The sequence below is a fragment of the Mercenaria mercenaria genome, chromosome 17, assembly GCF_021730395.1.
Source record: "Mercenaria mercenaria strain notata chromosome 17, MADL_Memer_1, whole genome shotgun sequence".
NCBI lineage: Eukaryota > Metazoa > Mollusca > Bivalvia > Venerida > Veneridae > Mercenaria > Mercenaria mercenaria.
In genome coordinates this window covers 42,698,004-42,715,480 of record NC_069377.1, presented here as the reverse complement: position 1 = coordinate 42,715,480, position 17,477 = coordinate 42,698,004, and the positions used below count along the sequence as shown (strand labels likewise).

Genomic DNA, 17,477 nt, shown 5'->3' with positions numbered 1-17,477 from the left:
TTAATTCTGCTCGGAAATGTTTCATTTCTCGAAAAGCTTTAGAATATTTCTCGGTAGCAGCTGTTATGACGCAGAATTATACAGTCAACACACGCTACTACATCATGATCTTCACAAAAGTATTTTACAATCTCTGTCTTATGAATTTCGCACAGTTCGGAACACTGGTCTGTCTGAACGCATTCTTTTGGCATTTCATCTTTCAATTTGATCACATGTTTCTTTGTTGCTGACTGTTTACGGTGACTTGCGAGACAAGTAGAACAGAAATATTTATTACAATTCTCACAGAATCCATCCGCTGGTATACTGTCACCTTCAGTTTGGCATGGCTGGCACACTAGTCTTTTTTTAAGTGTAAATATTTACGTCCGGAAACCTCCATTTTTAATCGCTCACCAACGTCACAATTAAGATTTAATCCTATATCATTGTATATTTACATCCAGGGCCGTTGTCATGAAAAGTATATATATATACACAAAGTAATTATTATCGCAACCACGGAGAAATGGTTGAAAGAATGCTAGGAAGAATGTCTCTAAACTATCGTGTATTTAATTTCTTTGTAATCGATCACAAAATAAACAGATAAATAGAGTTAGTCATTTGACCGGTTTCACACCTAAGTGCTTTTCGAGAATGACGTTGCTTGGTCACTTTACAAGATAAGGGCACGTTACTCTTTGACGTTAAATCGGGCGTCCAATCAGTGACGTCTAAAACGTGTCTGTTGTAAAAGTAACGTTATGTGTTTCTGTTCAGCACGGGATTAAATATTCTTATGAAATATTGCTCTTTCGGTTTCTAATTTTTGATCCACGGTCTTCACAAGAACGTCTAAAAATGGAAGCTGTTCATGACTGCAGTCATGTGTGAATCGGTTATCTATATGAAGAGTATTGAGAATTATATATTCAATTTAAAAAAGCGTTCATAAAATATCAAAACGATCACTTTAACTTTAACACCGGAAAGTTTTATTGGACGAGATAAAGGTATAAGAAAAAGGTCATGTTCAGTACCGGCGAGTAATAAGATTATACAAGCATATTTACGTTTTAGGTAAGTTAAGTTCACACCAAATTTACTTTTAGTTCTTTGGAAAATTTTCCAGAAAAGGTGCAGCGAGCAAGCAAAATTTTTATTTTATGAGAGGAGGATACGATTTTTATTAATCGAGCGAGATATATTTCATATTTTTATGCCCATTTATCATAGTCAACAGAAATAATTGTGTGTGTGCGCGTGTGTTCGGATTTAACGTCTTTTTCAACAATTTTTCAGTCATAATTAGCAGGAGGTGATCAATAAAACAACATGAACAACAATATGATATTTATATCTTTTTTATAGACAGATTACTTAATTATAACCAGTCAATTATAGATTCTATAATCAGTCAGTTATATTAAGAATTGAGAATTGCAACAACTACATTTTTTGCATCTAACAAATTGTTTGGAAAAATTATACATAATATAAATTAAAAAAAATCTATGTATATATGATTGTATTTTATATATGTTAACTATAAATAACAGTATGCATTAAAAATTTGCAGATTCTTAAGTGAAAGTATTTTATTTAATAGTGCAACATAAAAAATACGTTATGTGAAAATTTACTTGGTTTCCAACAGCATTTCCTCCACCAATCACAGTGACTGTTTTCGACTTTCCACATGTAACAGCCTGTGGTTTATAATGAGTACCTGTGACAATTTTTGGTGGCTTATGTTCAAGTGAAAGACCTTTCTCATCAATATTATAAACGTAATGTGGTTTATCTTTTAAGTTGTATTTGGTGAGAATTTTGTTTAGTTCATTGAAGTACTGGTCAATAGCCGGGCGGGTTGCACTTCTTGCTCTTGCCATCTCCAAAGATCTAGGTTTCACAACTTTAATGCTAGGCCATCGGTTCAGAAAGTTATAAAACCACTGTTTAGTGAGAGGTTTGTCTTGTTCTCTTAGGCCAAGATGCACAGCATAATCTGAGGCTAAGTTAATTGTTTCCTGCCGGGTATACCCAAAACCAATCTCAGCCATTGTAATAAGGTGTTGACTCAGAAATGCTTTCTGTTTTTGTGAGAATAGAGGAGGATTACCAGACTTGAGGACGTCTACTGATGTTTTTCCCCTTACTCTGTCTTTTAATGTTGTAATTGGTATGCCAAACTGTTTGGCAACACGTTCCACAGGCAGATGGTGTTCTTTTACCATGTTATATGCATCTGTTACATCCTGAGGGGTGTAAGTAGTTCTGTACTTCCTCTTAACAGTACTATGAAACTACAAGAAAAATTACTACCACTCATAAGAAGGTAGGTAAAAAGGGATCGAATTTTTGGAATCACCCTGTACATGGAACACAAAAGTTGATGACGACATCAATGCATATGATGTCACAGTGCAGACGAGGAATGTTTTGGTTATTGAAAAAATATTTTATAATGATGAATTATATTATTTTTTAATTGGAATTTTTGGAATTAACCAAAGAACATGTAAAAAGGTAAGTTATATATTTTTTAGAGTAGAATTACCTGTCTTACTTCCATTTTTTTATCCGGCTGTCAAAATGAACGAAACTCCTCCCCCTGTTTACAGTCAAATCAAGCGTGAAATATCGTCTCGCGAGATTACAGAAAGCCCTAAATGCCAACCGTCAGAAAGACAAGTACGTCGGAAAGAGATGCCGAAGGGATACTGACACCAGGCTGACCAGTCCTAGCACTATCCTCTTAATGCTGAGCGCCAAGCGAGGAAGCTACTAGTACAATTTTTTATGTCTTTTGTATGACGCGGCCGGGGATCGAACCCACGACATCCCGCACTCGAAGCGGAGTAAAGAAAAAACAGTTAAGAAAGAAATAAATAAATATTGTGACAGAATTGTCATATGAATTATATATAACTAATAACTAGTAGGGTAAATCCATCAAATTTCGGTCAGTCGGGATAACTCAGACACTTTCAGTTTCAATGCTATTTTTATGTTAAATAGTCCAATCAAGACCGTTCTTTCGTATGGAATTCCCAGAATTTTTATGTACACACTGGGTGACATCTAAAAATAGAAAATTCACACGTGACACTAAATTGTACATGCGCAGTTGTTCTATACACCCACGCTTCCTTTTCCGCAGCGCAAAGTTTTTTTGGCGGCAAGTTTGAATATAGTCGGAAACAATCTTCAACATCTGGGTTTGTATTTCACTTTTACTTCAATGTTATGTTTTTATTTTACTTAACAGACGTTCATATATTGTGATAAGAGTATATTTAATGGAGAATATCGTTTAATTAGTAATATTTTTAACAAAACATTATCTGTCCGAATTTCCCAGTTCTAAAATATACGGTCCTTAAATCTTGGACGTCAAAAATCTCGTATCCTTTATAATTCGGACGCTGCTTTTATGGCATGGTTCTTGAAATATTTCAAAAGACCTAGCATAGCTAAATTCGTTTATCTTCTGTTTTAGGGGCATGGATGCACTACTGAACCTAAGAAATCGGGAAATCAACGGCAGAATGTGTTCTATTCATATTAAACAAACATTAAAAGAAACATTATGTCACATGTTTAATCATGAATATATATATGACCATCCCCTAATATTCAGTATCTTAAAACATCTTTTACAAAGAATCGACTCCGATATGTGGATTGTCTCTGAGATACATCATTTATTGCTTAGAATGGAAATGGATGAAGATAGCAGTATAGTCTGGCTAGCTTCGCGATATGCAAAGTCCTGCAATGATCTTCACATGCTCCGCCTCGTTGATGAAGTCAAGAAGAATTCACTTTGATTCTTTGTTATGTATTTCTTAGATATAGACATGTACCTCACAATGTCTCATAACTGTCAGAGATGATAACATGTAATAAAATACAAGTATTTGTAATAAAGTTTAACATCTTAAGTTGTTTCTTTTACGTTCTTCTACGCTTTCAGAAATGCCTAGAACATATACTCATAAGAAACGAGGCAAGACAATGAACTATGATACAAAACAACTAGCTGATGCCTTGAAAGCGCATCAAAATGGGATGTCCATCAGAGAAGCTTCAAAAGCATACAATATCCCAAAATCAACACTGGCTGACAGAGCTAGTGGCAGATATGAGGTAAATGTAACTCATGGTCGTCCGTGTGCGATACCAATTGAAGTTGAAAAGAAAATTGTCGAAACAGTGAAAGTAGCCGCTGAGAGGGGAATTGGAATTTCGCGGAAGCAGTTGCTACTTAGGACAAATGTGTTGTGCCAACGCATTCAGGTACATAGAGTAGTATGAAACTTCTGCAATTTTTTAATTTGAATAAGACTTTTGCTTTACTGGCCTTGTTCAGGGCATTGTCCTGCTCAAGTCCCGAGTAATATTTTTCTTCTATTAAAGATATCTATTGGGCATATTTCACTAAAATATTTTTTCTCTCGATATTTACTTCAAATGTATAAAATCCTTATCAATTGTATTAAGCTTTACTAAATGAAGAAATTATGCTTGCAAATAGGGCTACATTCGTAATAAAATGCCGTGCAGTAACAGTTGATTGTTAAAAAACAGCCAGTTCTTTTGATGGTAGTACATATTTATACTGTATCTATCTATGAATGTACAGATTGTGCACTATTTTATACCTAATATATAGTATTGTAATGACAAATAAACTTGTTGATTTTCTGTTAACATTAAGTTAAGTCAATGTTCATTTTTAATTAGCATGGTCGTTTTATTTAAAACGGATAACATAATAATACATGGAAATATCAAAATGGATGATAAGAATGTGTGGTAGAATGTTTCTATTAATTACTTTCTAGGTGCATACATCCTATAAGAACTTCCACGCAGGTAAAAACTGGTGGGAAGGCCTCAAGAGACGTCATGGGCTTACACTTAGACAGCCAGAGCGCCTCGGTAGTACACGTTGTCGTATGATGAATCGTGAAACTGTAGGAAAGTATTTTGAGGCATTGTCAAACATCATTACTTCCTCAAACTTGAATGACAAGCCAGAATTCATCTGGAATTGTGACGAGACCAGCAAGAATTTTGAACACAATCCAATTAAAGTTGTTTCTGGTATAGGTGCTAAAAATGTATGTGGTAGAACAAGTAGCAAATCTACTAATATAACCATTATGGCATGTGTTAACGCAGCCGGCAAAGCTATGCTACCCATGTTTATAGTAAAGGGAAAGACCCCAAGGTCATTGTACTCGTTCAATACTCAGGCAGCTCCTCCTGGTACTAAGTGGTCCTACCAGGAGAAGGGCTGGATGACGGACCAAATAGGTGAACAGTGGTTCGACACTGTTTTCCTGCAAAACTGTGGTACCCATCGACCCCAACTCCTGATTCTTGATGGCCATAGTAGCCACGAATCTCTAGCGATACTCCAGAGGGCTATTGAAGAGAATATATTTATTCTTGCCCTGCCCCCTCATACCACGCACCATCTTCAACCTTTGGACAAGTCTGTATTTGGTCCTTTTAATAAGGCATACAATTCAGCTTGCTCCGAATTCTTACAGGATCCATTAAACTCCGTGAATAAATGGAACTTCCCCGCGCTGATCACAAGAGCATGGGTATCAGGTCTGACTGAGGGGAACATTAAATCTGGATTCGCTGCCTGTGGCATATTTCCTCTGAACAAAAATGCCATCCATGATCAAGCTGATTCCCCAAGTTATCCATCTGACAAACCACTTGACAGTCAAACTCAAAGTCCTTTTGTAGAACATTTCTCAATCCCACAAGGCATAGGAAGTAGTTCTTCATCTGTATCTAGTATGAGTACTGAGGTAAACCATGTTGACACATCTCTTCAAAGTGTCAACACTTCAAATTTCATGGACCCAGTTGTTACTGATCAAACTGAGTCTATTGATCAGGTTAACAACCAAGGCGACAGCACTGTAGATGCTGTAATGGACCCAGTTGTTACTGATTATATTAAGTCTATTGATCAGGTCAAAAACCAAGGTGACAGCACTGTAGATGTCGTAATGGACCCAGTTGCTGTTCTGGATCTTCTCTCTAGCGGCGATTTTATAGTTGATGGAGAGATAGATTTTCCAATTACAGATGATTCTTTGACTCTTCCCAACTCTCCATGTAACATAAGTCCTGAAATTAATACCGAAACCACGCAATGCCAGTCTTTAGTACCGTCCGCTAATTGGAATCAAGATCTGGATTCCATATTCCTCCCGCCAAGCGGCGGTGTACCCAATGGCCCTGTGGCAAAAAAAAACAAAAGGCTATTACATCTCATAGGCTACTGACCAGTGCTGAGGTTTTGCAGGAGAAACTGGAACAGGAAAGGAAAAAAGTTGAGAAACAAAATAAACCACGTAGACAAAAACGAGTAAAAATAGAATCTAACAAAATTTAATTGTAACCGAATCATACAAACATATAGACTGAACAGTTGAACAAAGAGTGTGGACATGAATTAAAATGATTTTGACGAAAATGAATGTAAAATCTTGTTATTTTAAAAAAAAAAAAATTATGTCCGAATTTCCCAAACCCTATGTCCGAATTTTTGGTACTACCGTCGCTATTCTAGCCTCGTTTTCGTACCCTTTTCTTTTCAATTTGAAAAATTCGGACGTCTTTGAAGCAGACTAACGCGCGTTCAGGTGTTAAGAACTAGGCATACAGGAAAAGCGCTGCACCTGATGCAGTATGTACAAAAATTGTCCGGAATTTGATGGATTTACCCTAGATAAGAAGAGAATAAAAACGAAATCAATGTCACTAAGAAAACTAAGTAAAACAATCAAAACAAGATTTGTACAAAGAAATGAATATTGTTTTATAGATATATATGTAAGAATAGAATAGCAAACCTCCAGTTTTGGGATTCTGAACTTTTCAAGACTTATCACATGTATGAAACACTGCTATTTTATGCTAAAACGTTAAGATGAAATTGGTCGTATAACATGGGCAACTTGCTTGTGTAAAGCGTTTACTGTACCAGTATGGATTTGGATACGTGTGGATTGCAAACGATGTTGTCAATCCGTCGGTTTTCCTCCAAGCTTTTACAAACAGACTGAGAGATTGTGCTTACCAGTCGCTACTGGATTTTCTTATCCAATAATGATGTCCCCAACTCCCTCTCAAAAGAGGCTGTAAATAGTTACTGGACTTTCTGTCTGTTGGTCCATCCACTTGGCTGAAGAACACTCGGTGCAGAAACCTATAATTTTGTAGGCAAGTTGGTTGGACCAGTGGTTGCTCAAAGGTGAAGGTCTAGGTGAGCTTGAGCTGAAAATTTAATTCTGATCAAAAACTGAAGAACACTTTTTACTACAGTCGTCAAACTCCATAGAATGATAGTTTGTCATCTGTAGATGACCACTTCTATTTTCAAGGTCAGTAGGTTAAAGTTCAAGAACACAATCACCTTCACACTAAAACAGTTTCAGCTTCTTTGATCTTTCGTACTAATCAGTATAGAAACAATTGAATACCTGCATATACGGCTGCGAAAACATTGTGTTTCAATCGGCAAAAGGTAGATCGTCCTTTTCAAGATCATTCGTGAGAATGACGACCTGAGAATCGAATGGCGAATTCTGTGTTTCATTGGTATTCATTGATACAGTAACGCATTTTTACCTCATTTCATAGGTAGACTGGTGGCTAAATATACACGGTAAAACAGTCCTGCACAGCTGGATATTTTCTTCATTATAGCGCAAATTAAAAAAACACATGCATTTTTGGATTTACCATAGTCAACAGATATTTGTTACAAGGACACTGGTCGAAACAGAATGAAAATCGATACATAAATGATCAAGTTATAACAGTTTATATGCACTAGGGGTAAGCCTTCAAAAACGGCAAAATTATTAGTAAATTTGAAAAGTGCTCAGAATAGTCTTGCTTGCATTCTTTCCTCACACACTGACCATACACACAGACAAAGGCCTGAGTATGAGTAATTTATTCTATTGTTGATCAATCAAACACCTAGTAACTTCATTACTTTGTTTGTAAAATAAAGTTTATAAAAGAAAATAAACTTGCAATCTATATTCAAAGTTTGGCCAGTGTCACAGTAATGGCTAATGTATTGCCAAGGCGTCCGTTAAGACGACTAACTTATGTAGATCGGGCTCGTGCCCTGGGACATTTACAAGCTGGTATGCGACCTCAGGATGTTGCAGCTATATTTGGAATTCACCGGAGTACTGTTGTTCGTCTTAATCAGCGGTATCAAGCAGTGTCACATTCAGCGTGGAGGATATACGCATTATTAGTATTTGGTAGTAAAACAGTGATTTAACCATTTTTGACAGATGACCCTTGGGAACTTCTTTTATGGATTACGCTAGAACGGATACTTGGATTTTATTTTCGTTTTCAGTTCTGTGTTAAGCTTTGATTAAAGTTTAATCTGGTATATTCCTGTTTGTTGTGTGTCATATAATAAAAATATAGTTACCCAAAACATCCGTGTGTGCAGAACTTTTTTTACCGAGTATATATGAGTCAAACGACATGCGACATTTACGGAGGTAGGTTACCTTAATATTGGTATGTGCGCATGTCTAACCGGAAGCTTACGTGACAATTTACGACGACGATTACGACAAACTAAATTTTTTTGTATATCCATTCTTCTAAAAACAAATCATAAACCTGTCTCCGATCTGAAGCTTTATGGTTTAATAATGCAGAAATAATGAATAAATTGCCGCAGAAACGCTTCAAAACAATGTTGCCTTAAAATGACGTCATGACGTTACGTGTCAGTTACCGCGCAAAATTAATAGTTTTTTTTATTTGAAAGTACGTAATTCTGTGCATTTTCTTTATTTGAACTATTTTCAAACGGCCATTATTTGCTGAAATGTTTTTATGAGTCTTTTGCTCTGAATAATAATCAATATTTTGCTTCTTTTATTTTTATGTAGTTATATTGAAATGTTATGCGGAATGTAAGAAAGGGACAAAGATAAACGAAATTGAGATTGTAGCAGTTAAACATCATATTACACGAAATACAAAAGTTGCTGCGGTTCAACTAATTTGAATTTACCATGGTAACAAGGTAACCTACCTCCTTAATGATGAAAGGGAAGTTTCATGCACTTTTTATGAGGTAACACCGACACATGGGAATGAAGGTTTAGCGTTACATCAAAATTGGGATTTTTGACTGATATTAGGTTGTTTGTCATCAAATTTCGGCAAAGTTGTGGCTTTAACTTATTTAAGAAATATGCTTGAGGAACCTTTATTGTGAGAAGTGCGAATGCCATATTTTAGATGTCATTTGGGATGGTTTAATTTATAGCTATTGTTGTGTTAGGCTGTGACGTCCTTCCAAGGAGGGGCCTATAGATAAAATTAACTGGGTATATTTTTGGCAGTCTTATTTGAAAGTACGTAATTCTGTGTATTTTCTTTATTTGAACTATTTTCAAACGGCCATTATTTGCTGAAATGTTTTTATGAGTCTTTTGCTCTGAATAATAATCAATATTTTGCTTCTTTTATTTTTATGTAGTTATATTGAAATGTTATGCGGAATGTAAGAAAATGGATGATGGTAACCAATATTATTTGGAATATAGTTGGGTGAAAGGTTACTTGTTACGGCCATTTTCAAATAAAAAGCAGGCAGTTTGATTTGTAATACCTATTTTTCAGTTTCCGTTGATAATTTGTTACTTATATACTAAATTTAAGCTCTAGAAAATTGTGGTTTCTTGAACTGAATTGATGTTACCATGGAAACGAAGCCCGCGACCTATATATCTAAATGCAAAATTCAAAAGCGTTGACACTGGTCTATTTAAGGAACACAGCTTCGGCTTTTTATTTTCATTTCAACAATATCCATGAGAATAATAGCAGCATGCTGAACGATTTTTCCATGAAAAATGCCGGGCGAAGGGTACTGCTGTAAGTATTTTAAGCTGTGAAATTTGTTTGAATAAATGCAAATAACACGAAAATATAACAAAATACGTTAGAAATAATATGTTTTAAAGCTACATTAACAAGAAAGATACTTTTATTCAATATTTTTTATAAGAAATTACGACAAAAAGCAAGATATACGCTATTTTAAACATCTCTGTTGCCATGGTCACTTTAAACTTTAAGAAAAATAGGGTACCATGTAAAGTGCTTGGTATTTTGCTAATAATATTACTCAAATATTCCATGTTGGACATTAACAGAATGGCACTGAAGCCGTCGAAAACTCCGTTTTTATACATAGTTGTTTAAAAATGAGAGAAAATGCGTTACCATGGAAACACGAGCCCCGTGACATATACATTTTAAGCTTATATTAGAAACCTAACGTGCATACTAGTAAAATTATCAGTTATGCAGACTTCTACGGATATCAATGAAACTAAAATACACTGAAAAGTGTTAAATATCCGTATTTTCCTTCTTCTTTCAATATAAAATACCTTTGCAGGGTCATGTTCTTCGAACGTGAATAAAAATTGAACTTAAAGGGACAAAGATAAACGAAATTGAGATTGTAGCAGTTAAACATCATATTACACGAAATACAAAAGTTGCTGCGGTTCAACTAATTTGAATTTACCATGGTAACAAGGTAACCTACCTCCTTAATGATGAAAGGGAAGTTTCATGCACTTTTTATGAGGTAACACCGACACATGGGAATGAAGGTTTAGCGTTACATCAAAATTGGGATTTTTGACTGATATTAGGTTGTTTGTCATCAAATTTCGGCAAAGTTGTGGCTTTAACTTATTTAAGAAATATGCTTGAGGAACCTTTATTGTAAGAAGTGCGAATGCCATATTTTAGATGTCATTTGGGATGGTTTAATTTATAGCTATTGTTGTGTTAGGCTGTGACGTCCTTCCAAGGAGGGGTCTATAGATAAAATTAACTGGGTATATTTTTGGCAGTCTTTCCTACCTACAGACACACTAACTGACTGAATCCTAATCAATATTTTATGGTCCGGTGGCTAAGAGGGCATATTTTACTCTTTTGATACTTTCGCTGAATGTATTTAAACATACCGGTATTATTTCATAGTTGTAAACTTCGAAACGAAAGTTGAATTTATTCTTTTGGTCGTTTTTCATTGCTGATTTGTGGGCCGCTAGCTACAGTTTCACTTCATAACTTTGAAATGATCTTTCTGTTTATATTTTGTGAAACAAATACGATATAGAAGTATTGCGTAACATAAGTCTATATAAAAAGTATTGAAGTGACTAAATGTTACATGAAACAAAGAAATTCTTTTATTTGTGTATAACGTATGCGTCGTTTAGGATTATTGGACGTTGTTTAATATCTTAATTTTTTCCAGTTTATTAAGTTTTGTTAATTTTACTTCAGAGACATAGTTTCCTTTCCCGAAAATTCAGAACTTGCTTCTCCAACATGCGAGAAAATTTTCAAAACAGTGTACTCAAGAAAGCAGCACGAAGCTCAGTCTGACTAAAGTACATCTCTTATTACGCTACGCTTAGGATCTGAAGACGAGCTATTGATAGCCTCGTTCTGACGACCCTTCCACTAGCCAATCAAAAGGTTACTTACAACATTTTGCAAGCTTAAAAAATCTATATTAAGCCTTGGTTTTAGATATTTACAATTCTTATGTCAAATACTTTCAGATAGCCGGTTAGCTCAGTCGGTAGAGCACTTGCTTTGTAAGCGAGGCGTCCCGGGTTCGAGCCCTGGACTTACTGCTCATTTTTCTTACTCTTTGACATCCGAACAAGTTGTCTGATTGGTTCAATTAAAAACAGATTTGCAAAAATAAAAATAACAATATTGGAAATCCAAAATATACAGAAGACGAATGTGAATGGGTCATTCTCAGATCTTCGTTCAGAAGATCAAGTATTTTAGTCAGACTGCACGAAGCTCGACATGGTGAAAAAACGCAGCATTGTTCCCAGTGAGGGAAAGGGTTTTTTTTTCCAGAAAGCGACCTTTACGTCATGAAACAGGAGTCCACATCACAGGCAATGTGATATGTGTAATTGTGCCTTTAGACTCAGAGACGGATTGCTGCGACATCATCGCAGATCAGTACATGAAAGTATAACATTCACTTGTAGCACATGCCATAAAGTGTTTCTTTCCAAACCAAAGTTAACGAAACATGAAATGCCTCATATGGAAAGAGAAGAGTTCAACTCCTGTCATAACCTATTTAAACGTTCGTACATGGAGGAACACAACACAAGACATTCTGGAGAAATCTGTTCCGCCAACAGATCCACAAATATATAATAAATCGTTCTTGGAGCAGAAGTATTTAAAAGAACATATGAAAATACAAGAGGGTCATGATGACCCTGGATCGCTCACCTGAGTAATATGAGCTACCTGTTTCAAATGTCAAACTGATGATAAAATATAACGAAAGTCAGTAGGTCACATTCATGGTCAATGAAATTCAGTTTTACGATTTGTGTGCAAAACTGTGTACTTCATCAAAATTTTAAGGCTGTATCTTAAAAAAACAAGAAAGTATGTCAGTAGGTCAAGGTCACAGTCAAGTGACATCATATTACTTGGGGTCATCAGCTAATTATAATTAAACAGTCTTGGAAATAGGATCAAATGATTTTAAAGTATTTTTTCCTATATAACTCAAATAAAAACTAAGTGACCCCAGGGCAGGGCCTCATTTAACCCCACGGGCAAAATTTGAATGATTTTGGTAGAGGACTACAAGACACTGCATCATACCAAATATCAAAAGCCTAGGTCGTATGGTTTCAGACAAGAAGATTTTTTAAAGTTTTTTCCTATATAAGTCTATATAAAACTTGGGACCCCCAGGGCAGGGCCTCTTTTCACCCCAGGCGTACAATTTGAAAAAGTTTGGTTGAGGACCATAAGACAATGCTACGAACCAAATATCAAAGGTCTAAGTGTTGGGGTTTCAGACAAGAAGATTTTTAAACTTTTTTTCCTATATAAGTCTATGTAAAAATTGGGACCCCCGGGGCGGGGCCATATTTGACCCTAGGGGGATAATTTGAACATTCTTGGTAGAGGACCACTAGATGATACTACATACCAAATATCAAAGCCCTAGGCTGTGTAGTTTTGTACAAGAAGATTTTCAAAGTTTTCCCTATATAAGTCTATATAAACCATGTGACCCCCGGGGCGGGGCCATATTTGACCCTAGGGGGATAATTTGAACAATTTTGGTAGAGGACCACTAGATGATGCTACACACCATATATCAAAGCCCTAGGCCCTGTGGTTTTGGACAAGAAGATTTTTTAAGTTTTTCCTTTCGGTTGCCATGGCAACCAGAGTTCTGCATGGAATTCAATTCTTTGAATAATTTTAAAAGGGGACCATCTAAGGATCATTCCTAAGAAGTTTGGTGTAATTCAGCCCAGTGGTTTTCAAGGAGAAGAATTTTTTAGAAAATGTTGACGGACGGACGACACAGGACGGACGACGGACATTGACCGGTCACAAAAGCTCACCATGAGCCTTTGGCTCAGGTGAGCTAAAAATGGCCAGACAGATATCCATGTCCAAAGTGTGGTACACTATTTGCACACAGAAAATCCATCCGTAACTGAACACAAATCAAAGTGTTCAAAATAAGTAGAATAATCGTCCGGTCAATCGTAGTGTACGGAATCATTTAACAATAGAGTTTCATGAATTCTTTTTCTGTTAATTAATTTGATGGTAAGAAGCAAGTTGAGTATTCTTTGTGTCTCTTCAACCAAAATATTTTACTTGGCATTTATTATTTACATTTAATATGTGATCTTCAAAAGGAAAAAAAACATTTTGTTTATGTTTGCCAAATGCTGGTAAACAGTCAGGGAACTTATCACGTGATCACACTGTTAACTGTTCCACGCGTTAAAGAGCAATTTTAATATGCTTGATTGTTGATTGATTGCTGTTTTTCAAATATTTAAATTGATTTCATGTTCAAATCTGTTATAAATGCTTTCATTTCGATATAGAACATATAAAAACAAACGAATCATGCTCGTACTGTGTATTTTTCGAACATTTAGAGTACGTTCCTTTTGGTTCCGAATTCGTCTAACATTTAGACTTACACATTCTTCAGGAATATACTGCTCAGCAAAATTCCATCAGTATTAATATACTATTAAAAGTCATAGCAAATAGAATATTTCCATCCTAAGTTTCAGACAGACGGGAATACTGCAAAGGCCAATTCAACATCACAGCATAATGCAAAATACATACGGGTCACGGAAGGAAGGGGGACAAACCCTCTTCGCAGTGGGGGAGTGGGGGGGGGGGGGGGGTAGGAGGGTGTCCCCAAGAAAATGTTCAATTTAATCTACCTAGCTCATAAACATATTAAAACGTCACAGAAATTGTTTTCTTGATAAAAAGCTAATTACTTACTTGCCACGACCACAACTATTCTATACATATAAGATATCGATTTATTCGATTATAACAGAATAATTCCAAATGATCGATATAAAAAATATTTGTACATACAGAAAATAGCCCGTAGCTTGATGATTTAAAATCAACACAAAGTACCTTTCCGGTATTACATTTAAATCTCATTTCTAGTTCTTGTATGTAAGACCTATCTACCAATTCATGTGACAGTACTCATAGACTGAACTTTCTTAAGCAATTAATGTTCACTTTTATGCTTAAATACAGCTATATATTACATGTACAATAATGTAGATTTCTGATGGTATAAAAAAGAACCCAGTTCCAATTGTTCCTCCTGGTATTATTTCAGGCACGGTTGGCACCTGGTTCCAACAATCTTCCGTAAGCTTTGTCTCATGAAGAATTCTACACCTCAAGCGAGGTCTCGGATCCAGGTCGGTGAAAGGGTCAAACCACTTGCTCCATCATCGATCTGGGCTAGAAAGCTTATCTCGAGTGTACAACTCTTCATTTGAGAATGAAGATCATTTTGAATACAAACAAGTTACAAAATAGAAATGGGAGCATGGTCTCTATATCTATAGTTATTAAATCTACAGAACATTCTACACAATAAATACTGACTATTTGGCAGAGGCGCAAGTCGTGTTAACTTTTGTTAAAAGTGAGACAGATCTCACAAAATGCAAGATTGAAAAACTACCGTGCTATGATTAAAAAACAAAAGAAATGCAGCAAACAAGGTGTACAGTAGACAATAGCTTAGCAAATACAGACTAAGGCTGTTGGTGGACTGTACATTGATAAGGAGGATACGCCACAAACGATGTGTCTGAATGTGGAAAAAGATAGTTTAGGTTCCTGGTAGGGCTGAGGTTGTGGTGATCTACATGGACTAGGTTATATCAGATTTTGTAAAATCCAGTCAAAGAGATTGTTCTAGTAGGGTTTGCAACGAGTATCTATCATGCAGGAAATGGCTTGTGTATTCATAGTTGGTACAGTCATACCCTGCTGCTTTCCTGTTAATCATTCCACAATGTTAGTTAGGGACTTCTGCCATGGGTGTCAAACAGTTTATCAGTATTGTAACTTGGGGCGGACAAAGGTGTAAACGCTTTTGATTAAATTTCTCTATTGTTTTTATTGACTTTCCTTTTAACGAAACGGAAAGTGTTATTTACCTTTGATGTTAGTGTTGATATGGGCTGATCTGTTTAGATCTTAGGAACTTGTCACTGAAAGGTATTTAGCGGTTTCCTGTGCTTTTTAATTCTATGCCATGTAGGATGTAGGGCAAACCATTTCCCAGTTATTCACAACATCTCACACTGAAAAGGCTTGAACTCTGGACCAGTCTCATCCGCAGACGTGTTCATACGGCGGTGCACATGGAACATTCAATGATACACGTAATTCCATGAAAAACGGCGTATGGTCCCCAGTTAAAATGATCGGTTTGCCCTAAACGAGAAAACAATGAGCAGAATTAAACAAAATGAAATTTAGAAAGGGGATCCGAGTAATAAAGTTTTGAAACTAAAGTGTGCTTCATGAGCTTGGAAGCAATGCCTGTGACAGAGATTGGCCTGTAGCCCGCCAGCTTAGCTCAGTAGGGAGAGCGTCGGTCTACAGATCGTGGGGTCGCGAGTTCGATCCCTGGACGGGGTATATGTTCTCCGTGACGATTTGATAAAAGACATTTTGTCTGAAATCATTCGTCCTCCACCTCTGATAATTCATGTGGGGAAGTTGGCAGTTACTTGCGGAGAACAAGTCTGTACTGGTAAAGAATCCAGGAACACTGGTTAGGTTAACTGCCCGTCGTTACATGACTGAAATACTGTTGAAAAACGGCGTTAAACCCAAAACAAACAAAACAAAAGAGATTGGCCTGTAGTTACTGACCTCGGATTTTACACCTTTCTCATATATATGGGGGGGGGGGGGGGTGACGGCTGCAATTTTCCAATCTCGGTGAACTAATTATTAATTAGATATTAAAATCTCGGGCATCTTAGATGCAGATGTGGGAAAAGCAAAATACATGTATTTACATAGCTGTTTTAAACTTAGCGGTTGAGATTTGGAAAATACCGATTTAAAATGCTTAGTAAGTTTGCTATGTCGACAGACTTAATATAAGCGAGACCGTTAACATTATCTTTCAGAAGTGCTATGTCACAGTTTTCAGTCTAGTTCATCTTAATGTACGAACCACAATATCTTAGTAATCAATCGACATGGTTTCCATTCACGTGGATCACGCGAAACCCAGCTGATGTGTTTTTACAAGAACTCACTCAATCTGTTCAACGAAATAAAGTCGACGTTGCAATATTTGATTTTAGCAAGGCTTTGGACATCTTGGATCATAGAAGACTCCTCCATAGAGTATTATGGCATCAGGGGGATTCAAGCATTCCTTGGCAATAGATCACAGAAAGCAGTAGTAAAATTGGACAGCTTCTTCTAAGGCTACTGTTGACTCCGAGGTATCCCAGGGTTCTGTTTTAGGGCCTGTACTATTTCTTCTCTTCAGAAATAATCTCCCTACCACTGTACGTTCTAGTGTCTGACTGGAAATGCATGCTACCGTCCATACCCTCTAGCCCCGGGTTAAGCAGAATTCAACATTATACATGCTACAAGTACAAAAACAATAGAGACATCCGCAGACGTGTTCATACGACGGTGCACATGGAACATTCAATGATACACTTGTGCGTAAATCCATGAAAAGCGTCGTATGGTCCCCAAGTAAAATAATGGGTTTGCCCTAAACGAGAAAAATAATGGGCAAAACTAAACAAATTGGAATTCAGAAAGGGGATCTGAGTAATAAAGTTTGGAACCAAAATGTGCTTCATGAGCTTGGAAGCAATGCCTGTGAGAGAGATTGGCCTGTAGTTACTGACCTCGGACTTTACACCTTTCTCATATATGGGGGTGGCGGCTGCAAATTTTCCAATCTCTGGGAACCGTATCTATTTCAAGGGATAGGGACTTTAGTAAGGATTGTTAATATCTAGTGGTGT

At 36.4% G+C, this 17,477-nt stretch overlaps 1 protein-coding gene across 1 annotated transcript; it reads left to right on the top strand.

The window, feature by feature from the left end:
* Window positions 1–3,966: 3,966 nt before the first annotated feature.
* LOC123533152 (tigger transposable element-derived protein 6-like) lies at window positions 3,967–6,305 on the top strand. Its single transcript, XM_045314787.2, has 2 exons — window positions 3,967–4,287; window positions 4,836–6,305. The coding sequence occupies exons 1-2, from the start codon at window positions 3,967–3,969 to the stop codon at window positions 6,303–6,305; spliced, it is 1,791 nt and encodes a 596-aa protein (XP_045170722.2).
* The last annotated feature ends 11,172 nt before the right edge of the window (window positions 6,306–17,477 follow it).